This window comes from Silurus aristotelis, assembly GCF_946808225.1.
Source record: "Silurus aristotelis genome assembly, chromosome: 28".
In the NCBI taxonomy this organism is placed as follows: domain Eukaryota; kingdom Metazoa; phylum Chordata; class Actinopteri; order Siluriformes; family Siluridae; genus Silurus; species Silurus aristotelis.
The window spans coordinates 3,776,351-3,801,332 of NC_139601.1; the positions used below are offsets into that span (position 1 = coordinate 3,776,351).

A 24,982-nucleotide genomic window follows, 5' to 3' on the forward strand; every position below is an offset into this window, starting at 1 on the left:
TAAATAAATAAATAATGATGGAGCAAAAAAGCATTGCGAATAGCAGTTTTATTGAAGCAGAGGCTCAGCAGCAAATGATAGTCACTCTATGAAATTCTAATTAATCTAAATGAAATTATAAGAAGGCCACACCTTCTTGTGGAAAAGAAAAGAACCTACTTCCTTTAGGGAACTGCTTTACTAAACTAAAGCTGCGTTCAAAACGCTCACAGGCAACATAAAAAGACGATTTCACTTTCCTAACCGAGAACGTCAAGTCTTCAAACAAATCAAGTCATCGACCACTGTTTCACAACACAGTATGAAAAGTCTCTATCTTAGAAATGGCGTATGGAAAAATGAAGGCGTCGACAGTCGTAGAAGATTTCATGAACATCTCTATCGTAGAGCAACAGTTAATATTAAACTAAAACTAAAACACAAATTCATTCAAAGTGCTAGGAGTCCAATTACGCACACAAACACAAAGGACTACGGAGGACATCGTACAAAAACACACTCAATCTCTAAAGGTGACGCTCGTGTTAGCGAAGATGAACAGGAATGCTGTCGTTAGTTTTGCCAGGTCTCAGAGTGCCGCAGTTTAGTGTATTCTTCATGTGAAGTGCCCAAATTTGTGAAAAAAGTGAAACCCAGCGATGTGTTGGGAGACTGATGATCTGCGTAGTGCCACTGTGGCCCTCGAGCACCGGTTTAGATGTCCTGGATGTTGTATGTCTGTCGGATGTTTAGCGTGTCTCTTAACATGAGGTCTCTCAGGCGCCACAGGGCGTCGGCCATGGTGCTGTGCGCCCCTTTGCTCTTCAGCCAGTGAGTCGGAAGCCTGCTCTCCTGTTCTTTCGTGAGGCGTACGTCTTTCCTTCGAGCTGTGGTAACGTACAGAAACACACAAAAAGACACACTTTATGCATAACGTTTTGAAAGTTCTGTGTTCTGGCTTATCCCCGAATGTCACCCAGGTTTTGATGGATAATGTCACTACTGTACTGTAGATCAGGGCCTAGAAACTGCTGCTAGAGTCTCACTGCTCATCTCGGAACTCAATCACGTATGCTCAATTCTGCACCTGTACATACTCCTGCGTAAAGACTATCATACCAATATCTGGTCTCGAATGGGTTCCCTTTTGAGTTTACACCCCCCTATTATCTCAGGTCTCGAAATCTACAACTGGACTTGATTCGAGTTAGAAATCAAGCTGTTCCTTGAGCTGTGTATCCATGTTATAAGCCCTCACCTGACAACGTCTGGTCCCATTTGCTGACGGTAGACGACTCGGCGCTGAGCCCCTCAATGTACCTCAGGTAGGCCTCAGAGTGAAGGAGACGTTGGGGTTTCGGTGGAGGAGCCACAAATATCGGGGTGGAAGGCTGTTGGAGAGACGGCTGGCCCACCTGACCTTGTCCCGGGTAAGGGGGCGGGGCCTGCTGATTGGCACCAGTCATTCCTGCCTGTTGACACACACATATGCAGGCTTGGAAATTTGTACTGGACAAAGGTGAAGGATAAAGTGGGAGATACAATTTCACACGTAACAATGCATTAGAAGAAACCACAGGCACGTTTACTGACCTCCTATTGGTTCTGTGGGAATTTTTTATCTCTGAGTTTGGACCTGTGATTGTTTTATTGTGCCAATTTGCATAAATATCAGATATAAAGCCCCATGCTTTAGATATACAACAGTCTAAAGGAAAACCTCCTTTAGAGAAACGAGCTATGAAGTACGAGCAACGAAGTGGAAATCAAACGGAATTGGAGACAACGCTATAAAAGAATAGTAAATAAATAAAAATGTCAAAACATTTTGTATATATCCATATTTATTAAATTTTTCCCTCCCATGTTCCTTTTTTACAGCCATAACATGCAACTTTAGATATAAGTTAGTTCTTATTGTCTCTGAAATAAGTCAGTAGGAAATCTTTAAATATACAGTAAACTTACTGTTAGGAAGGTTTACTATCTGGTTCGAAGGACCAATTGTAAGGAAGGTTATCTGGTGTACGCTGATCAGAAGATTGTACTCGCCCAAGCGGTACAGGATTCAGAACACTCAAACCTAACTGGGTTTAGGATTGATCTTGTGCGTTGTGATTCTTGCTGTCAGGTAGGTTGCGCGATGTCGAATAAATGTGTTCTGGCCTTTTTTACTCTTGATGGAGAACAGTACTCTGTGATGTCACCGAGGTAACTTATCATGAGTGATAAACTGTGAATCTCCCTCTAGTGGTAAAACGTGGAAATACAACTGAAGGGGAATGCTTTCCTACACTTACATTATACAATAATGACAGACCTACAGTCCTATTTATATATTTACACACTGCTTATGCCTTTTTACACTTTACCTGGGCTCCATAGGGGTTTCCTGCAGATCCAGGACCCATTCCATTCAGACCTGAGAAAGCAATTGCAGCAAACACACACGCACGCACTGAATAAAAGCACAGGGTTACAGTACGTATGTGATTATCTTCACCTACTACGAAAAATAAGTCAGTGCTTTTCCTGAAATTAGGTTTAAAACCTGGTGCCATTTGCAGCTCTGGTTTACAGAATGTTCAATGCTTGAAAATATCTGACTGTGATATATTGTTGTTACCTGCTACTAGAGCACTCCTTTTCATAATGTTACTCTCTAAAGAAGCTATTTCTCATGGCCAGGTCAGGCTGGTTAAATCAAGCCTATGGTACAGGTAGCCCCTTCAGTTTGAGTTCGAGAGGCAGACAGGAAGCAACTGCACAGGTGGAGTGGGCATGTGGCTGTTCTTACCCGGGTACGGCATGCCAGGGAAGCCATACATGCTTGGCGGGAGATGGCGGTGTAAGTAAGGCAGGAAATGCGGCGGTATGCCAGCCATGCTAACAATGCCATCAACTGGACCTGGCAGCGGCAGCATGGGTGGCCGAAGAATGCTACCCATCATGACTTTGGGGAGTGAAAGAAAGGAAGATGGCAACACAAAAAATATATCCATGCATCAGTAAAACATGCAGCTAACTACAGAAAAGGAAATCATGCGCTGTGTCTAACAAAAGGCTACTTGTCTCATTGATCTTGAAATAAACCAGCTTTAGGTTATGGTTTTTAATACATGCACATGCTCATTAATACAGTGAAAGTATGAAGTGTCATTCATTATTATGTCCACCAGAGAGACAAATCATTAAAGATGAATCAGAGGCAGTGAGGATTGGAATGGCTGGAGAAAAGGAAGTGTGTTAGCAGTTAGGCTTCTCATTGCAGCTCTGTGTGGCACCAGTGCGGTGTTCCCACTAGCGCAGCTGAGAGGGGTTACCTGCCATAGGCGTCATGCTGTGGTTAAGCATCCCCATATGGCTCGGCGCAGGCACCACCCCCATGACTGCCCCTACTGGGGTACCTGCTCTCGGGGAGTTCTGCTGCTGAGCCGCTCTCTCACGCTCCTGCTGCTCTGCCACTTTGGCTGCCCGTTCTGAAACACAGACACACAAACCATTAACGCTAAATGTTTGATCATCATCATTCTGAAAGTCACACACACACACACACACACACACACACACACACACACACACACACACACACACACACACACACACACACACACTCTCAACTGTGTGATTGATCTGTACATACCTGGACTTAACACACACAATTGTACTCACTTCACACATCCATGCCCATATAATATCACTTCATTACTACAAACTGTTTACATGCTGTTTTTGCACATCTTTTTTGACTGCTGCTATTGCTTTTTATTTTGCACAAACCATTTTGTTTACATTTTGTTTAATTACAAATGTACAATAGCGTACTCTTTACTCTTTTACACACCGCACTGTGTATTACAAAAAAAACAGGTTTACTGGTGGGGCTATTTTGTGTTTTGTGTATTTGTCCAACACTGTCTTGTGTTGTCTCTGCACTGTCTGTCTTGCACTGTTTGCACCAGGTTGCACACGATGCATTTTATGTGGCGAGGACACTTACTAGTCCGCAGCTATGTGTTTTATGTAATACCGGGGTTCCGTAGGAACGTTGTTTCATTTCGTTGTCAGCTTTATATGGTTGAAATGACAATAAAATCTTCTTGACTCTTGACTTCTGGTCTGGATTACACACTGATTTGGGTGTAAGAATGCACCCTAAAGTAAACACACTATTTATATAAAACATATTTTAGAAAAAAAGACTCAAAATGCTTTGTATTCTTAAAAAGTAAAAAAAGCTAAAAGACTTTGAATAATACAATTATTTCAAGTATTTACATAAAATAAACTATAACTGTACCTCATCTTTAACATATTTAAGATATAGCTGTTTAGTATTATGAGGATGTGGTAGCTTAATGGTTATGGCTGAGGGTTATTGATCAGAAGGTCTAGAGCTCCCTCTTTTAATCTCTTTCATTGGTCCATTTGAATGTGAACACTACATACAGGATGAAGTAACATACAGACTCATTAAGGCAGGTTACGAGTCTGTAAAAACCTGAAAACTTCTGATCAATGATTATAATGATACAATAAAAACTTATTTAGTATAACAGTATAATAGCTGCAGAATACTATTTTGATCTCTTTCTTACATCCACTGGCTTTTTTTCACACAGAGGCGTCAATGCCGGCGCCGTCTCACCTTCGTACTCGGCTTTCTTGGCCGACTCCAGATTTCTCCACTCTGTGCCCACAAGACGGCTGAGTTCGCCGAAGGAGAAGTCCGGGTGCTGGGCCTTGATCACCGCCCGCATCTCACTGCTGAACAGGATGTAGCCGCTCATGTTGATCTTCCTCTTCGCACCCTCCTTCTTTGACAGGCCCTTAAAGGATTTCGGTGTGGACTGCAGGACAAAAAGTTCAACAATCCACATGCTTATATATTGAATTTTTATATTTTAATATCCACCGATTTGCATTCTGTGTAATTGCTCTTGATTTGGTTAGACCATGCTTCAGTGACCTGTATCGGTGTGTATGATAACATGTCCATATCGCTGTGTAGTGGTGTCTGAAGCTGAGACATTCCCTGGCTGTCTAAGCCATCCCCGTCATCATCCCCAAGTTCTTCCAGTTCTTCGTCGGTCATATCAGCAAACTTGGCCTCCAGCTCCTCGATCTTCTTGTCCAGCAGAGGAGACGGTTCCTTCTGAGGCACGATGAGCTTCCTGTCGCATAAACAGTGACTATGAAGTGACTGAGAATGTAGTTCTCAAATATGGTCAGATAAATAAGATTCAAAGGAACTCACCTAAAATAATAGATTTCATCCTCTACTACTTTGGCGGAGAGGGAGAATCTCTTTAGCCCTTTAAATTTCTTCATCTGCTTCTCGCTTTCAATGTAGCGACTCTCGCAGAGCAACACATCGTCTTCAGGCACTTCGGTGGGACGGCACGACAAGTAGTCTTTAAACGAGGACACTGCACACTTTCCTGAGGAAAAAGACAGGTCAGGATCAATTGTTATTATTAGACCAATAATCAGCTACTTTTGTCAATTAGTAGCAGAACAGCAAAGGATACCAGTAATGCAGGTCATAGGGCAGGACTCCTCCAGATTGCTTAGAAATACCTCCTTTTTATAGAACATCTTGGTAGGCTCGTGTTCGGTCTCCTCAGGGTAGATAAAGATCGGCCCGAAAAAGTAGGCGGCCCCGTCCCGTACCCACATTTTCTCAATCCTGTTAAAGTACATGCAAGCACAAGTTCAAAATAAACATAGCATGAGGTCGCAAAAAGAGACAGAAAAAGCTCAATGGCAAGTGTGCGCATTTGTGTCAATGCTCTACCTGCCCACACGGTGGCGCACTAAGCCGTGAGAGCGAATGAAGACGCAGTCTCCCACTTTGAGCCACATGTCGTTGTAGCAGAGCTGATCGTAATACTGACAACCAGGCTCACCGTTGCTCATCTCCACAGGAACATCCTCCCTCTCCTGCATACAATCCAGGTTTTTATCATTTACACTGCAGTAACAATCAGAGCTCTTCTACTTTTGGAATAAAATTCATTGAAACCATTTATGTTTCTATTTGTATTGAGTGTAATTGTACTATTTTTTATGTTTTATTTATTTGGGTAAAAATTTGCCTTGCCCTGTATGTATATATGAGCAACGCAGAGGGGACGGAATAAAAATAAAAATAAAAATTGGGTGTTCAGTTCTGATCTCATTTCTGATTCACACCTTTTCAATGACAGAGTTCACTGTTTTGTTGTCGTCTGTCGGCTCGGCAGCTTTCTCGCTTTCTGGTTTCGGAGCAAACATAGAGGCCACCCGGACCACTGGCAAGGGCACGTCACGTGGGACAAACTTGACCGAGCTCAGAGGCATGGTCCACATCTTGATTTTTTTGAACGACTTGGTTTTGGCCGAATAGCGGGACTCGCACACAAACACGTCCTCTGATCTAAATCCCTCGGGGCTGAGCTTGAAGTATTCCTGAATAACGACAATACAGTACAGGAAAAATAAACTAAAGAAAAAATCTTCAACTGTCCTGCTGTTTAGAAATCAGCAAAGTTATACAACAGAGTCAAAGACCCTACCTTCACAAACATGACAACACATTTGCCCAGAATTTTATTAACAGGAATTTTGTTGTAGTAGTCGCTTTTAAAGACTTCCTTCTCCAGAAATTTGCGTGTGGCCAGATGGAATGTCTCATTGGGTCTGTAAAACCAGCAGCCATAAAGCCATTTCTCTCCTACGAAAAAGCAAGAGATCCAGAACTTTCAGAACCTTCTGATATCCTATTTTAAATTCATACTAAATGTCTTTAATCTAGCTTTACTCCATACTCCTACTCCTAGTATTTTACACCCTACTGAAGTAATACACATCCTGCGAGTGCAGTACCTGTGTCATCCTGCCAGAGGCGCTCTATACAGACTATGTGAGGCTGGAGGTTTGCCTCAGCAGGCTCTACGTAGACATAATCCCCAACATGATACATTCTGTCACGAAAGCTGCAGTCCTGACTGTAGGTACGCTGGAGGCCTCCTTGCCACGTCCCGGCAGATGATTCCTCACTTTTCTCTGCTTCTGGTGCGAAAAATTTATGACAAATATTATTTATTCAATAGGCTCACAGTTTGACATTAGTACATGGATTGAAGTTTGATGTACAGGAAAAGGCTGCCATACCTTTTTTCTCCTCCTCCCTTTTGAGCTTGTCTTCCTCAAACTCTTTGGGCAGCTTCTCTTTCTTCTCCTTCTCCACATCACTGTGCAGGTGTTTGGAGGTGTAGCTGAGTGCCGGGGTGAGCAGAATCTCTCCGTTCTTACACAGTTCATCTCTGATTCGGATAAAGAAGTGCTGCAGCTCCACTGCGTCCTCGAAGATCTCAGAATCCGTCCTGTGACAGAATCCATTTTTATTTTTTATCGGCACGCCGAAACAAACGAAAAGGCTCTCGCGATTATAGAACCGTACCTGTGCATTCTCCTGGCCTTCTCGAGCACTTCGAACATGTGGTCTTGGAAGACGTCTAACCTCTTATAGCGCCCTTTCTCTACGTTAGCTCGTATGATCTCGAAGTTCAGCCGAGGCCTGTCTGGATTGGCTGGGTCCTCGGCTGCCACCTCAGCCAGCGAGTCACTATAGCAACGACCTTCGTCATCCTGGTGACCCAGAACTGAAACGAAGAGGCTGCGAATCAGGTCCTGGATGAGGCGAGGTACGTCCGGAACGTTGGAGTCGTCGCCTCCTTCCAAGTCCCTCCTGGTCTCCAGAAGGACCTTGTGAAGCACCAGAGCATCTTTGTAGATGAGTGACTCAGGCTCGTTATAGGTACACGCATTGTTAAACATCAGCACCAGGTCCTCCACCAGAGCGTCCACGTCCTGGTACTTGTTGGCCAGCATGTGGCTTTTGACCCGCTCCATGTCTATAGGTCTCTTGATGGCCAGGTAGTAGTCTGGGAGTTCAGCTCGGGACGGCAGGCGCAAGAAGATGGTGCTGAGGCGCCGGCCACGCTTGTCTGTGTAGTTCTTGACTGCCTCATAAAGCTCGTTTAGCTTCTGCTGAAGAGGCGTCAGGTATTTGGATTTTTTTGGGGAGATACCACTCTTTCCTGGAATTATATAAATGATAACTACATTTTTAAAGCTCATGCCTGTTTGTTTCTTGTGAAGAAAGGTAAGTTGTGAGCACTCATTTACAGTAAAGTAAACCGCTAGGTTTTTTTAACACGTCAAAGTAACGTACTTATTTTAAGCTTCGGTGAGATGATGTCCTCGTCTTCTGGCGCAGGCCCCAGTTCTCTCTTTTTCTCCCTCATTATCTTTTCCAGCGTGTTCGCGTCGTTATACACCTACAGATAAAGCAGCGTGTGATTTTAGCGTAAAGAAGAGATCGTATCACTACACTACACACACACTGAGAAAAGACCAGCTACTTCTTTGTTTTATGCTCTTTATAAATAAAAGCTTTATAAACACTGTGCATTAATACAGTGCTGCTGAATTCTCGATTGGTCAGATGGTATTGAGTCATTCTAGATTTTTTTATATATAAAATTCTTTTGCAAAGGAGGCATCCATTCAACGTTTATAGAAGAAGCCTCCAGTGTCAGAGAAGTCTTCAAATGAGAGGAATTCTGACAAGCTGTTTTTTTCCCCTCTTGAGAAAAAACGAGAGGAAATTTTAAATGCAATTTTAAATGGATAAAAACAGACATGTTGTTCAATAAATAAACTGTATTTCCTTACACAAGTTTCTGTGTGAATAGAATAAATTACACATAGGAAATGCAGTACCAGCAGCGCTGCTTTGTTCTAAAACGAAGAAGGCCGCATCACACGGCTTCTTTCATAATTACTTTATTCCTGACTCTTCCCAATCCTGCACCAAGCACAGCTGCACTACCACTGCACTACCACTAGACTAGATTAGATTACTACTAGACTAGTGTCTACTGCTTGGTCACTGCAATCTGTTTTCTTTATCGTCAACCTGTGAGCCTTCTTCGTTGTAGTGTCTCGCATTGCGGAACATCAGCTTCATGTCCTCCACCATGACGTCCTCGTTGGAGTATCTGTCTGCGCGGATGTTGTGGTCAATCGTACGCAGGTCCATGGGCTCCAGGATAATCTTGTAGTAGTCTGGATAGTCTTTCTTAGAAGGTTTAACCATAAACAGGTCACAGAGCCTACGACCCGTGCCCAGCTCTCGAGTCTCGGTCACGGCCTGGTACAGCGACTTCAAACGATTCTTCTTTGTGTTCTTTTTATAACTGCACGACATTCGAGGCAAAATTTGTGAAGAAACATAGCAAACTTTTACTTATATGGTTTGAACTGCATTATGGGATTGTATTATTTACCCAGATTTTTCAAACTAGTATGTAAATATCTGTATACATTCTGAACGATCGTACCTCTTGCGTTTGGTGGTACTGCCATCTGACAGAGTGGAGGACAGCATACTGTCACCATCCTCATCCTCTCTCCTTCCCAGCTCTTTTCTTTTCATCTAAACACAGTCAGGTTGATGTTGAGCCAAGACTCATTGCAAACATCTCACACTCAAAAAAAAGGAGAGAGAGAGAACCTGAAGAATGTGCTGAAGTTTTAGAGCCCGTTTGTAGATGTGGGAGTTGGAGACGTTGTAGCGCTTTGCATTTTCAAACATTACATTTAGGTCCGTGTCCATCTGCTCCACACTCTCGTATTCGTTATTCTTCATCTTTTCACTGCAAACAGGATGAACAGCTGTAACTCAAAGTCTAAATATATTGATTGATCAGGTATTTCAAAGAAATTAACAAAGTAAAAAATGTTCCATGCCTAAGTATTTAACCCCCTTATTTAAGAAGCTCCTGAGATTCTAAGGGTCAAACTCATTACAGCAACTGCCAGTCTAAAAAACAGGAGTGAAAAGAAAATCTATGGAGCTTGCTAACGAAACTGGAGACATCTAAGAGATTGAACATTTCAGTAATGAGAAAGTAGAAGGTCCATCTCACCACCCAAGCACCATCCAGACATGGCACTGCCTTAAAACTAGTGAGTAAAGCCACAGTGGGTCCAATAAATGTGTTCTGCTCAGTATAGTGACTGAAAATGGGGTGAAGGTGCACAAATCAACCATTGGCTATAGAGAAGTAATGCTAAAAAGAAACCACTAGTGAAGAAAAGCCATATGAAAAGCACCAGTGTGTTTTTTGCGCTGTGAATGGTTTCAAAACACTACTGTGTCTTATTATTATTTAACTCCATCCCCACAATGATATAATAGGAGCATTATGTTTACCCTTAGAACTTGGGCTTCATGCCAAAAATGAAAGAAGAATTGGGTTCTTCTGATCTACAGGTTGACAAACAAACTTTAGCATTATCTTGAACACTTTTCTGTATTTATTGAGTTTTAAAAATCGGTATTTAATGCTTTTTGCATTGATGGTTCAGCTTCTCAACACAGTTATTACCCATAAGAAAATCTTTGAATGCTGTTGCCATTGCCTCTTTCCCCTTCACTTTTTTGATGTGTGTGTATTTGGGAAGAGGGGGCAGCAAACATTTTTTTATGGTCCACCACACCTGCTTTAAGCAAGAGGTGCAAGGGCTCCTTGATGTATTTAGAAATAACAATAAATAATGAAGACTATGGCAGGAGAATTTTTTTTTCATGCTGGTGCTTAAGACAGTCTCATTATTTATATAGGGACTGAAAAACTATTTGTTTAGTCATGCATTGTGTAAATAGGGTTTCTCTTGGGTGAAGGCTTGTGTCTGGAGGGCTCGTGGGGCACAAACAGTTCTGGTAATCTTTGATGTTGGTACGCTTTTTGAATACTTTGTTAGATTCTAGATTTCTATTATATTGCTACGGTAGACAACCACTATAAACAGAAAATATTGAGAACAGTATAGAGATAAAAACTGTGATGAAATTGAGAAGAACCAATGTTTTCTATACAGCCTTTCAAGATATTTGCTTCTTGATTTTATATAGTGGGTGAGGAATGACTCATAATTGCTCTCATAAATCTGACATTTTCAAAATGCAGATGGGCTCTTTTTAAGATTTGGACATTAGAGAGTTCTTCACTGGCTTGCTTATCTACAAACATGTCTGAATTAAATCATTTCTATTATAAGCGTTGAGCACTAGAGCACTGAGAGGCCAGAGATATTACCAAGATGTACCCAGGAACATATTACCAATATTACCAGTTTACCAGCTGAGAATTGAGCACCAGCCTGTGGCATGGTTGACTCAATATTAAATTTGTGAACAAGCACAAGCTCTCCTTTAATAGACCAGGGCACAGGTGAAGCTGATATCTACTGATTATAATTAAGACCGTGTCCTATGGCCCCCTCTAGTGGCCAAAGCTGGTCTAGCTTCTGTTTCTAGTTGCTTTCTACCTCCCTCTAGTAAAGGGAAACAGCATTGCTATATAAAAAAAAAAAAAGTCAACATTTATGCAAAATACATCCTTGCATTATAAACATAATAAGTATTATACAGTTAATTTAAATATAAGTAGTGTAATCAAGATTCCTATTTTAAGTTCTCTTCAGCCGTAACATACCGAATCTGCTGGAGGGAGATGGGCTGGTTAATCTGCTGATAGTAGTCTGGATAGTCCTTTCGGGAGGGCAGCTGAAGAAAAGGCTCAGCTATGAGCTGGCCTTGACTGTTCCTGCCTCCTCTTATAGCCTCGTACATCTGAAAGATGGGATTGGTCATGTCCATGTTGGAATGGATGCTCTCAGCCTCTGATTCTCCCTCGTCATAATGCACAGAGCCTGGGAGAACACAGGTGCAAGGAAAAATATTAATCACACCGAGTAACGACTCGGGGGTGGCTCACTCTATGGTAAGCAAATAATCTGAAATGTTAAAAAAAGTAGCGGTACCTGTAAGGATGCCGTCTTCATCGCTCTCTGAGCCATACTGTAAAGCCATGGTAATAGAGGAGAGTCTGTCCCCATGCACAGATTTTCTGTTTCTAATTAAAGCAAAAAAACAAAAAGAAATTATACAAAAATTTCTCCAGCAGTCAATCGTTGTCTGCTTTTTGCTTTACAAGAACCGAAACGAACCTTATACGGATGCTGCTTTTTATAGGCTCCATGTGCTCAAGCTCCATCTTCTTCTGGGAAAAGATCTTTTTGATGGTGTTTGCGTCCTGTAGAATCGTTGTGACAGATTATTCTGCTTTACTTAAAAAACAATTTAACCAATCCAAGTTATCCGAGTCTTGTCATACGTCATACCACAGCCCTGCTGAGGTCTTTGTGGTTTTTGATTTTGTTAAAATAACAAGCTCTATTTTACATGTCAAATAAATTTCACAAGAGAAAATGAGAAGCCGGCGAATGAACCAGATTATAGATGCTCTAACATAAGCGACAAGCAGGAGCTAACTTGTGTTGCATGTTTCAAATAGACATCAAGTACAATGTTATTCTTTTTGAAAAATACAAAGCAGTAACTCTTAAATTGCTTTGGAATAAAATGAATAAAAACACTGCTAAATAAACTTGTGTGGATTTATTTTCCTTCATGCATTATACTTTACCTTGAATACCTGTGAACCAGGCTCATTGTAGGTTTTGGCATTTTTGACTAGCAGGTCAATGTCTTTAGACATATGATTCACACTTTTGTAGTAGCCGATCTAGAAGAGAAATACGTCTCATTTTAGTAGAAATTAAATGCTGTTCAATATGTTTAACTCAAATACAGTGGCAGTGAACAGTTTTGGAAACACCCAGAATTTTTATAAATTTTGAGATACATGCATGTTCTATTTGTTTCTATACATCAATCTAGTTAAGAGGCAACAAAAAAACAGACAGGGATTGGACAGTGAATGACTGGAAGAAAGTTTTGTGGACAGATGAGTCCGAATGGGACATTTTTGGCTTTAACAGAAGAACTTTTGTAAAACAGAGAACAGGAGAGATGATCTTAGCAGACTACCTCACACTCACAGTCCAACATGGAAGTAATGTTTTGGGGTTGTGTTGGAACAGATTATTTGAGATTTATTCTGAGTCAAAGGAATACTGATCCAACATGCTTAACATTCCATATTTCAATACATTCAGCTCATTGGAAACGACTTCACCATACAAGACAATGACCCAATGCATACGTCCAAGCAGTGGGCTGGAATGTTATTTACAATGGAATGACCTGCCCAGTCACTGCACCGAAATCCTATTCAACTGCTCTGGGATGAACTGGATCACAAGGTCAACTGTTTAACTGTTTTATTACATTTCTGTACAGACATCTGTACATTCATATATTTGTTTGGTCAAAGTGCAAAAAGCTGCACATCTACAAACAGAAAATGTATGTGTCTCTCAAAAATTATAGACTAGGTGCTTCCAGACTTTTGACAGGCTCTGTATGTATTACAGATACCTGTATCCTTTGTGCAATGGCCTTGAGGTCGATTGGCTCTTTGATAACAGCATAATAATCCGGATATTGCTGTAAACGAAATCAAGCAAAACAGTTAGAATTGATTACATTCTACTATTTTAGACTATTATATTGAACTCTTACGATATAACATTCCTACAATTTTAGAAGGAAGTCTCTGGAACAGTTCGCTGACGAGTCGTCCGTGTTCACTGTGTCTCAACACCGTATCGAGTAACTGCTCCAAAACTTCCTTAAGACTGGCTGCAGCCTGAGGAACAACCCGTACACTCTTTGCTCACGCTCACACAAAGCTGTTTTACTCAAAAGTGTAAACAATTTGATAAAAATGTTCTCCGAATGCTCTCACCTCATCCTCCATGGCACCTCCTGGAGTTTCTCGTGCATCGTCACCGTCGTCGTCGTCTTCGTCATAGTCTCCTCGCTGCACAAACTCATTTTTCGTGCGAATGTAAAGGTCCCATAATTTACACGCAGCTCGATACTCTGGGGTATCAGGCTGGACAACAGGAAATAGTTGGCTTTATTTTATTAAGACAGAGCACATGATTTCTGATCTTATATTCAATATGTACAGAAGACATTACACTTTCTAGTACTTAGTCTGCCAACCCAAGCTGCATAAAAATGATTAAATATTGGATACCATAATAATAATAAATTTCTCTCAATTAAATATGACATTTAAATTAATTATAATATTAAGTAATTAAAGGATATACATAAATACACACACACACATATATATATATACAGCAGGGAAAATAAGTATTTGACACATCAGCATTTTTATCAGTAAGGCGATTTCTAAGTGGGCTATTGACACAAAATTTCCACCGGATGTAGCCATCAATCCAAATATTGAATTTATACAAAGAAATCAGAACATTTAAGTATACAAGTTGAGTCATAATGAATAAAGTGAAATGACACAGGGAATAAGTATTAAACACATGAAGATAACAGGGTGCAAAATGGCATAGAAAGCCAGGAGATCGCCTGAAATCTGTCAGTATTGGGAGAGAAACCCTGCCCCCTATCAGTACTAATTGATATTAGCTGCTTTAGTCTTAATTGATGGCCTATAAAGGCTTCTCATTACCCAGGAGGCACACAGGAAAAACTTCATGATGGGTAAAAGCAAAGAACTCGCTCAAGATCGTCGTAATCTTATCGTTGAAAACCATTTTGATGGGAATTGTTATAGGCGCATTTCCAGAATGCTGAATGTCCCTGTGAGCACTGTTATATTACCATTATCCGGAAATGGAAAAAGCATCAGTTCACCATAAACCGGCCACGTTTAGGTGCTCCACGTAAGATCCCTGTGCCTGTTCGCCAAGAACCACTCGGGTTGAACTTCAGGAAGACCTTGCATTAGCAGGTACTGTTGTTTCAAAGAAAACTATAAGCAATGCACTGAACCACCATGGCATCCATGCACGCTCACCATGCAAGACTCCATTGCTGAACAAAAAGCATGTTGAGGCTCGGTTAAAGTTTGCGAAAGAGCATTTGGAGAAGCTTGTGGATTATTGGGAGACTATAGTATGGTCAGATGAAAGCAAAATTGAACTTTTTGGCAGTCATTCTACACACCATGTTTGGAGAAGAAATGGCACTGCCCACCACACCAAAAACACCATACCAACAGTTAAGTTTGGGGGTGGAAGCATCATGGTTTGGGGCTGCTTTTCAGCAAGGGGTACTGGCAGACTTCATACTATTGAAGGCAGGATGAATGGAGAAATGTACCGGGACATTCTGAATAAAAATCTGCTGCCATCTACCAGAAAGTTGAAAATGAAAAGAGGGTGGACATTTCAGCAAGACAATGATCCCAAACACAAGGCCAAGGAAACAATGAAGTGGTTACAAAGAAATGAAAAAAAAAGTTGCTTGAATGGCCCAGTCAATCACCTGACCTAAATCCCATAGAAAATCTATGGAGAAAACTGAAGATCAAAGTTCATAAAAGAGGCCCAAGGAACCTTCAAAATTTAAAGACCATTTGTGTGGAAGAATGGGCCAGAATCACTCCTGATCAACGCAGGCGACTGGTCTCTCCATACAAGAGGCGTCTAGAAGCTGTAATCACCAACAAAGGCTTTTCTACAAAGTTTTAAATAAAGTGTGTTTAATACTTATTCCCTGTGTCATTTCACTTTATTTATTATGACTCAACTTGTATACCTAAATGTTCTGATTTCCTTGTATGAATTCAATATTTGGCTTGATGGCTACATCTGATGGAAATTTTGTGTCAATAGCCCACTTAGAAATCCCCTTACTGATACAAATGCTGATGTGTCAAATACTTATTTTCCCCGCTGTATATATTAAATATATTCTGAACATGACTGTATTCTATTTAAATAACTATTACAAATTCTTTAACTGCAATAAAGAAAAAGTGACCCTCTACTTAATGACTTCCTACTTTGTAGTAAGTCTTAGTGTTGTTAAAGAGGAGCTGGAAATCAAGTGTGAGCTGCTCCACATCATCGTACTCCTCCATTTTCAGCTTCTGTTGGATCTTCATCATGTCGATAGGCTGTGACACTACATCATAGTAATCTGGCTGGTTCCTTCGGAGGAGAAATTGTCCAAGTTTAATGTGTGTTTGTTTCTACAAACTATGGAACAATTCAAAATAATGTTCCTCAACATAAAATTGCGAAGACTGTGAATAGATTATTATCTACAGTACAGAATATTTAAAAAAGAAAGATCTTGAAAAGATCTTAAAAAGTTTTAGAAGAAAGAGTTTAGAAACATCTCCAGTAATCATCTCCAGTTATCATTGCCTGTGAACACACTTTGCTGTGTCATTCACAAATGCAGGTTAAATTTATAAAATGCTATGTCGAATCTCATTTAAAAAAGACTGAGGACAAAGTGGAAAACTGTTCTGTGGTTAGACGAATTGAAATTAGAATTTCTTTATGGAAACCATGGACATTACATCCTCCGGAATAAAGAGGAGAGGGACCATCCAGCTTGTTATCAATGCTCAGTTCAAAAGCCTGCATCTCTGATAGTGCCTATGTAATGGGCAGTTTTTACAATTATAACCCCACCATCAATGCTGAAAGGTATACACGAGTTTTAAAGCAGCATATGCCTCCCTCCAGACAAAGGCTCTTTCAGGGTTGGCCTTGTATATTTTAGCAAGTCAATGCTAAACTGCATACTGCACCTATTACAACAACATGGCTTTGTAATATTAGAGTCTGGGTGCTGAACTGGCCTGCTGCAGCTCAGACTTTTGACTATTTGAAAACATTTGCCGCATCATGAAATGCAAAATACAACAAAGAAGACTCAGTAAACACAAATAGGAAAACATTCCACTCCTACTCCAGCAACTGGTTCCTCAATTCCTAGACATATACAGACTGTTGCTAAAAGAAGATGGGATGATATACAGTGGGTAGACATGGCCCTGGTAGACATTTTGAGATGTGTTGCAGGCATGAAATTCTAAATTAATTCTTTAAAATATATTTCTTCAAAAAAATTGTTCTGTAGTAGATCATTATATTAACTTTAAAATAAAATGTGGGTTTATAATTTAAAAACTGTAATAATTTTTAATTTATATATTGGGTTCTGAGGGTAATTTAAGGTTTATAAAACATGGAAATAATTTCCTTCTGTTTTTATTCACATTTTATACTGTGTCCCTATTTGGAATTGTTTTAATATAAACCAACTGCTGGTAAGTTTTTTGGAGTGTGTGTGTGTGTGTGTGTGTGTGTCTCACCTTCTCTTTGGAGCTCTGATAAAAAGTTCACACAACATTCTGCCCTGGTCATCCTTATAGTCTCTGATAGTGTTGTAAAGTTCATGACACACTGCAATCTGAAACATGCAGAGAAAACAGGATATGTAAGATGAAAGAAAGCAAGCATCGATTTGCCAAAATGAAACAGCTCTTAAACAGAGGTGAAATGAGATACTTATTTTTAGCAGTATTGTTATATTTGCAGCACTCATTACTACTAGCACCTGCATTTACATGACATCTATAGACTTTATAAGCTGTTACAATCTCATATGTCAATACTCCAATACAATACAATACAATATGGACAAAGGTATTGAGACACCTGACTTTTCCAGCCATATGTGGTTCTTTCCCAAACTATTATCACAAAGGTGAAAGCATACAACTGTATAGGATGTCTTTGAATACAGTAGGATAAAAATGTTCGCTTGACTTCCACAAGGAGACTCGAACCTGTCCCAGAATGACAACGCACCCGTGCACAAAGCCAGCTACATGAAGATATACTTTGCATAGGTTGGAGTGGTAGTTCTTGAGTGGCTTTCTAATAGAGCTCTGACCTCAACCTTTCTGAACACCTTTTGGTGATTTGGAACGCTGACTAAACCCCAGGCCTACTCATCCTACATCAGTATCTTACTTTACTAGTGCCTTTGTGGCTGAATGAATCTTCACAAAACTCAAATAAACACTCTCCAAAATCTTGTGGAACATCGCCCCGGAAAAGTGGAGGTTATTATAACAGCAAACGGAGACTAAATGTTCCAAAAGCACATACCAATTTTATGGCTAGGTGCCAACAAACCTTTGACCATGTAGTGTACCTCAGATCGCATATAAATGTGTTAAAGTATTGCTTCTGTTTTTTTTTTTTTTATAAAAAATATTTATAACATTCAAATCAGCAGTTGTATCAAATCAGCAGTTGTATCTAATTTGGGGGGGTTTATATCATTGACAAATACTGAAACGTGTTTTTTTTATTGTTTTTTTCTGCTTTCTGTATTTCTTTTGTCAATATATATTGTGAGAGAATCTGATAATGGAATCTTTCATGGATTGATTATGTTCCACAACATGTAACTATAAAAGGATAAAAGTACAATCTGATAACTTCCTGAACAATTCGGAATAAATACGATAAAAAATTATTTTTACATACGCTTATGGCTATAAATAGAAATACTTTTGTTGACAAATCAAACCGTTGTCTATGTTGTAAACAATCTAGGATGAAAAACAAATTAGGCAAATACTTATACATTCTAATTCTTACATGATGCCATGTAAATATTCTTAGACTCAGTAACAAACTTGTTGGGGAAAAAAAACATCATTCTATAATTGTCCATTTCACCAACACAACCCTGGGCTGCTCACAGGATCAACTGTAGGAATGTTTGCTGTTCTTCTCCTCTTGCGGCCAGACGAGGAGGTCGGGGCCGGCTGGCTGTCTTCAAAGTCTCCACCGCTCACGCTGCTGGACGGAGAGGTGGCCCTCCTCCGCTTAGAGCCCATGGTGAAGGTGAAGACAAAGGTTCCTGAAGAAAAACGCAAGAAAAAAACTTGCAGACGCTACAAACAAAAAGCTTGCAAAAAATCAATTTGGGTACTCTTTCCATTTTCCTTCTATTTATTATTGTATGGGATTCCCAGACGTTCACAAATCAATTGTGGAGATATGATACCTCTAGTGGGATGTGACTGATAAAGATCTATCAGGAGATGACTATAGGGTGCCCTAACCATCTGAGAATTGCAGATTGTTCAGGAGGATGGAGATTTCTGTTGCTTGTACCAGCTGTTCTTTCAGCACAATGACATGGGTAGATCTGCTGATTTAGATCAGCTTTAATTAAGTGCACAGATTTATTTTCACAAGAATAGAAATATGCTCTGGTTCCTGGATGCAAAACTGGATAAATGCAAAATCTAATGGATCAGCGTGCAGAGCTGCATGCATGCATGCACACATGCATGCGTGCAATATTTACTTTTGCAGAAGACAAATGCACGAAGAGAAAATCCGAATCAGACGTGCGATCAGAGATCTATTGTGCAGAGAGCTGATCTAATCGGGGTTGCAGCACCGTTATGTGCGGCTCGGTTGGAGTGGTTTTGAGTGACAGGTCCAAACACAAATGCACCGTCCAAAAGCAGCAGCACCAGCCGCAGCAGGGCACTCCACGTCCCACACGTGAGAAGCCCCGCGCCGTTTTCCCCGCTATTCCTCGCGCGCCCTCCGGTACGCTAGTGCGCATCCCCCGGCCGTAGCCCGAGCTAGCCGCTAGCCGATGATTGTTCTTCACCGGCGATGCGAACTAACCCCGAAGAGCTGATGTGGCGGGGGGGAGAACCGACCCTCTCCAAGGCCTTACCTGCACTTCCTGTTCTTTCAGCCTGCTCTGAGATTGTGGGCAAATCATTCGCAGAAGCCTGACTAATTTATTACAGAGGGGGAGAAAAAATTAACCATTTGGAGCGCGTTATTTTCCCGCACCCGGACACCGAGACATCCCGCCTCCTGCACCCGGATTGGTCAGATTTCTCCTGACTGATCAGCCACCATCTGATTGGGCAGCTGGAAAATCATTCACCGTTCATCACCAGAGCAACCACAAAAGATAAACACTGGTCATAAATAAAGTGGGAACGCGTTAGGTGTTTTTTTTTGTTTTGTTTTGTTTTTTGCTTTATTAAATGGAATATAAAGAACAATAAGTAATGAATGCGGTACGTAGTGCCTACATGTTTTTTTATTATTAAGAAGAAGAAGCAAATGATACTGATTGTGAAGATGGTGCTGATGCTGATGATGCTTTTTGTAATGATGATTGTTATGATGTTGCTGCTGCTAATGATGATGATGATGGTGGTGGTGATACCGATGGTGATAAAGATGAAGCTGAGGATGCTGAAGCGATGATGATTGTGATCATGATGAAGATGGTAGTAGTGATTATGCTGTTGCTGATGTCGGTGATGATGATGATGATGATGATGATATCACTCAAATGAGGATAGGTTCCCTCTTCAGTTTGGTTCCTCTCAAGGTTTCTTACTCATACCATCCAAGGAAGTTTTCCCTTTCCACAGTCAGAGTATTATTGTTTAATAATTCTTAAATTCTGTAAAGATGTATCTTTTTATTATTATTTAGAGTAATGTAATAATCATGTTTTGACACGTGTGTGCTTCCATAAAAAAATATGAAACAGATGAAGAATAACTTGATGCTTTAGAAGTTAACGGGAGGTTCGGTACTGCTTCTAGACAAATCCCGATCCGGTAGGGGCGGGACTACGGCGCAAAACCCGATGAGGAGCCGGAACCGGAAATAGACAGCACGTGACAGCGTCGTGCGGAGAATCCTCGTGGCAGCGACAAGCATGAAGCGACCAAGTAAGCATGGTTTTTATTGTATAAATTTCCATTTAATAAAAAATTAACAAACAAGTTAAACATTGGTGTGTCATTGAAAGAGAAATTGTATTTATGAAATTTCTCTGTTTGTTATGTATTTAACGCGTTCTTGCAATCCTAGTGTTTGAGAGTGAATGATACAGAATATGCTAAGCAGCTAACTAGAAGTACTTAAAATTATCTTGAAATTTCTCTCCAGAGTTAAAAAAGGCGAGCAAGCGCATGTCCTGCGCCAAACGTTTTAAAATCCAGAAAAAGGTAAGAACTCTGTATATCATTCTAATAAAGCTAGTTTTATTGATCATTGACCTCAGCTACTGTTTTGCTTTATGTCACATTACAAATGCACCCTCCTACTTATGAGCACTTTCTAGAGTTAGGGTATGATTTAAGGGTTCCTGCTCTATTATATTATAATCCAAATACATCAGTTTGATTTAATTTTTTTAATTTTTTACCCCCCACCCCAATCCTGTGCACTTTCTTCTAGGTTCGAGAGCATCACAGAAAACTCAAGAGAGAGGCGAAAAAGAGCGGAATCAAACGGAAGATCAAGAAGGACGTCGGCGTCCCGAACAGTGCACCGTTTAAAGAGGAAGTCCTGCGAGAAGCAGCGCAGAAGAAGCAAGAGGTAGTCCTGAATGATATGTCTGACATGCCATATTTGTGCGTCATGTATTACATGTGACTGACCTGTTGTTGTTTTTTTTGCCACGGTGAAGCTTGAAGAGCTGAAAGAGAAGAACAGATTAGAGAAGCAGAAGGAGCGAGCTGAGAAGCGAAAGAAGGGCAAAGAAGAAAGCAGTGAAGACACGCAGGCAAAGAAAAAAAAATTGAAAAAGGTGATATTGGCTTTTTGATCCCAATCCTATAAATTTATCCTTGCTAATCCATGCTAATAATCAAGATTATACTACTCTGTGTGTAAAATGTTGTTTGTCGGATTTCAAAAATGGCTAGTGGAGAAATTTAAATGGGGAAAAAAAGGGATTTATTGTATGCTTGTTTTGTTGCTTTTTCAGGCAGAGAAAGTAAAAGCGCAGAGAGAAGTGAGGGCGGCTGTCTCAAAGCAGAAAAGCTCAAAGAAGTTCAGATGTAGCGAACTGAATAAGGTGAAACTTGCTCAGACTCACCGTGGACTTTTAAAAGGAATTATAACATTACATAGGCACCGATTCTGTTGAACAGTCATTTGTGTGCGGTCTGTGCTCATTACGTTACGTCCTCCTCAGGTTATTGAGGCGTCCGATGTGATCTTGGAAGTCCTGGATGCCAGAGACCCTATTGGTTGCCGCTGCCCTCAGCTGGAGGAAGCAGTGTTAAAGCATGAGGGAAAGAAACGGCTGCTGTTTGTCTTAAACAAGATCGGTACGTACCCAGTGTGCTGTCAGGAATTCTTTTAAAAAACTAAAGATAACAGAGAAGCTGAGCGTTTTTCTTCTTTTCCCTCTTCAGATCTGGTGCCCAAAGAAAATCTGGGGAAGTGGGTTCAGTATCTTAAAGCGCAGTGTCCCACGTTCGTCTTCAAATCATATGCACACCTTGAGGACAGGACTGTGGTATGTACAATTAAAGAACTTTATTTTTTATTTAATGTTTCTGTAATAACCTTAATTCTTTTGTATATTTGATTGTTTTAGCTTAATAAGAAGCAGAGAGTATTGAGCATTCCTGAAAACCTGTGCAGAGCAGGAAAGTGCTTCGGCTCAGAATCTCTCATGGAAACACTCGAGCATTTGGCAAACAACAAAGGCAGTGAGAGCATGCTTAATGTCGGCGTCGTCGGTAAGGAACGAATTCAACAATTACGGTCAAACACAAAACTTATGATGCTTGACTCACGAATTGGTATCTTAAACAAGCACTCGCTAAACGGCGCTTATCCGCGTTTGTTCAGGTTTCCCAAATGTCGGAAAGAGCAGCGTCATAAACAGTTTGAAAGGCAGCAGAGCGTGTCATGCTGGAGTACAGCGAGGACTGACCAAGTGAGTTTATACAGTATAATCCCAACTAAACCGCAGAGGATCCCAGTTCAGTCTAAGACGTTCAATTTCTAAACAAAAACGTTTTAGTATATAAAATCACAGAAAATAACCAATAAAGGCTTTATTAGCTTTTTAAAGTCTGTGACAGGACTTAGGACCCTTTACTGTTTTTTTTTGTCATTTTATGAAGCATGATGAACTGTATTGATCTGACAGTGCAATGGAGTCTCAATTCAATCCAACCCTGAGCTTCATAGTGTACTTGTTTAAAATGCACAGTTAAGGAAACACTGGGACCGAGCATGGTATTTTTTTCCACCTAGGTGTATGCAGGAAGTGCATATTTCTGATAAGGTGAAGATGATCGACAGTTCAGCCTTATTGGCAGCTCCGTCTAACTCTGGCGAAAAGCTGGCTCTAAGGAGTCTAGAGGTGGATGAGAAAGAGGTGAATCCTCTTGATGCTGTCAACAGTTTGCTGAAAGAGTGCAACCAGCAGGAAGTGAGTGACCTTTTTTTTTTTTTGTATTGTTTTGTTTATTCTACCCAGAGAAATCGTATTATTTATGAGCTCTGCTACATTATAAAAGTAAAATCTGTCTTCTGTTTAAAATTTTTAAATATGATCTGAATAAGCTACTGTTAGTGAAAAATGTTCTGACAGTTAAAACCCATTTGGGTCAAAAGGCATCCAGATTTACCCACACCTGTTTCGTTTTCAGATCATGTTGCAGTACAATGTCCCCAACTACAGAAATTCACTGGAGTTTTTGACCACATTTGCCAAGAAGCGTAGCTTGTTTCAGAAGGGTGCGCTTCCCAACACCGAGGAGGCTGCACGTATTTTTCTCAAAGACTGGACTGGGTGAGCTGCATATATTTATTTATTGCAATAGTGGGCCTTAATAATACTTAATTGTTAACATTGAATGAACAATATTATAATTTTTTTCCTAAAGACTTAAGAGATCAAATCCATAAACCTGAGTACATATTGATCCATGAATTGTGTTTATCTGACAGAGCTAAACTAAGCTTCTTTAGCAAAGTACCAGAGAAACAAGGCCTTCCACCACACCTCACAGAGGCCCTGGTTAGAGAAACTCAGGCAGGTCTGGACTTGGACCGAATAAACACGGCAAACGTGCAGATTATTAAATGTACGTTCCATCTCGTCTTTTTATTATATCTGTGCACGGTGACATTAGATTAAAAAATCATGATAAATTTTTCCCTTAGGTGTGCAAAATCCAAAACTATCTAGCACTATAGTGTTCAATTCAAAGGGCATGACTGCTGGAATTCTGGATGTCTGTGAAATCCAGGAGGAAAAATACGCACCGGGGGAGGAAGTGGAAGAGGATGAAGAAGACAGTGATGAGGACATTTTTCAGGAAACAGAAGAAATGGAGGACACTGAAGAGGTACTTGGACCGAGTTATAAACAGTAGGACTGGGAACTGGCAGTTTGTTAAAAATAATCTTAAACTATTATTAAATTGTAGACTTTTCAATAGACCCCAGCCATTTCAGCTTCAGGTCTGTCATGCTGTTTAGGGAAATCCCAATCTAAATCCTGCTGAATAGATTCCCCCCCCCCTCCCCCATTTTTTTTTTTTTTTTTTTTTTTTTTTTTTTTAATTTACTTCCAGCCCTAAAACAAGTGTTGAGTAATGATGAGTATATTGTGTCATATATACTTGATGACTTTTTAATCCAACTCTGAACTCTATCACTGATCTTTTCCATCACTGGCCACTTTAAGTTGTTGAACTTAATACATCAAATTTTATCTAATGTCTGTACACCCCCACCCCCCCTTTTTCTTTTTTTCTTTTCTTTTTTAACACATTTTAGATCCCTGAATCCAAGAAAACCAAAACTCAAAAAACACGTAAGTAAAGATTTTTTTCCCTCCCTCTATTATCTCTGAACACATATGCATATTATTAAAGCACTCGATTAACAAAAAAGCTTACATTTTGCATTTAGTAATTTTTATATTATTTTTTTTACCCTGACACTCGTAGGTAAACAGAAAAACGGAAAGGTAAACCCTGCCTCGGTCAACATCGACCTGTTGGCTGCTCAGAAGAATGACAATGATGCCTATGATTTTGGCACAGACTTTGTATAAGAGCTCGCATCCACCCAGGCAAGGTTTTATACCTGGAAGAATCAGTGTGCGTCATTGTGATATCAAAAGAGTATATTATTCACTGACAAACAGCTGGCTAAAAACACTTTTGTCAGTCTAAGGCAACCTGTTGTATATAGAACGGATAATTAAACCTAATTTTCTGTACTTTGAGTGAATTTCTTAAGCATTTTCGGCACATCCCATCCCAAGTGTTAACTGTGTAAATTCTTAAAGTTGAACAGTAACCAC

The 24,982-nt window shown here is 40.3% G+C and overlaps 2 protein-coding genes across 8 annotated transcripts; one reads left to right on the forward strand and one right to left on the reverse strand.

Moving 5' to 3' along the window:
• Positions 1 to 33: 33 nt before the first annotated feature.
• pbrm1 (polybromo 1) lies at positions 34 to 19,785 on the reverse strand. 6 transcript variants are annotated; one of them, XM_083533569.1, is made up of 30 exons: positions 19,565 to 19,703; positions 18,567 to 18,727; positions 17,163 to 17,260; positions 15,837 to 15,984; positions 13,746 to 13,895; positions 13,536 to 13,646; positions 13,376 to 13,444; positions 12,522 to 12,620; positions 12,043 to 12,128; positions 11,857 to 11,948; positions 11,529 to 11,745; positions 9,542 to 9,683; positions 9,369 to 9,463; positions 8,945 to 9,224; positions 8,198 to 8,303; positions 7,424 to 8,063; positions 7,135 to 7,346; positions 6,847 to 7,032; positions 6,537 to 6,694; positions 6,175 to 6,429; positions 5,777 to 5,922; positions 5,511 to 5,668; positions 5,237 to 5,420; positions 4,949 to 5,153; positions 4,628 to 4,829; positions 3,303 to 3,458; positions 2,777 to 2,932; positions 2,352 to 2,401; positions 1,238 to 1,451; positions 34 to 866 (listed from the first exon to the last, which is right to left on the reverse strand). In XM_083533569.1, the coding sequence occupies exons 2-30, from the start codon at positions 18,702 to 18,704 to the stop codon at positions 694 to 696; spliced, it is 4,926 nt and encodes a 1,641-aa protein (XP_083389695.1). In that variant the 5' UTR covers positions 18,705 to 18,727; positions 19,565 to 19,703; the 3' UTR covers positions 34 to 693. The 6 variants fall into 6 exon arrangements, with proteins under 6 accessions (XP_083389695.1, XP_083389694.1, XP_083389699.1 ...); XM_083533568.1 differs by having other exon boundaries at positions 13,536 to 13,667; XM_083533573.1 differs by lacking the exon at positions 2,777 to 2,932 and having other exon boundaries at positions 3,387 to 3,458; positions 19,660 to 19,785.
• Positions 19,767 to 24,898, forward strand: gnl3 (G protein nucleolar 3). 2 transcript variants are annotated; one of them, XM_083533586.1, is made up of 16 exons: positions 19,767 to 19,919; positions 20,460 to 20,588; positions 20,809 to 20,867; positions 21,100 to 21,240; positions 21,332 to 21,451; positions 21,632 to 21,721; positions 21,842 to 21,977; positions 22,065 to 22,168; positions 22,250 to 22,394; positions 22,507 to 22,594; positions 22,918 to 23,095; positions 23,316 to 23,458; positions 23,617 to 23,753; positions 23,833 to 24,017; positions 24,451 to 24,487; positions 24,624 to 24,898. In XM_083533586.1, the coding sequence occupies exons 2-16, from the start codon at positions 20,576 to 20,578 to the stop codon at positions 24,728 to 24,730; spliced, it is 1,683 nt and encodes a 560-aa protein (XP_083389712.1). In that variant the 5' UTR covers positions 19,767 to 19,919; positions 20,460 to 20,575; the 3' UTR covers positions 24,731 to 24,898. The 2 variants fall into 2 exon arrangements, with proteins under 2 accessions (XP_083389712.1, XP_083389713.1); XM_083533587.1 differs by lacking the exon at positions 19,767 to 19,919 and adding an exon at positions 20,028 to 20,239.
• The last annotated feature ends 84 nt before the right edge of the window (positions 24,899 to 24,982 follow it).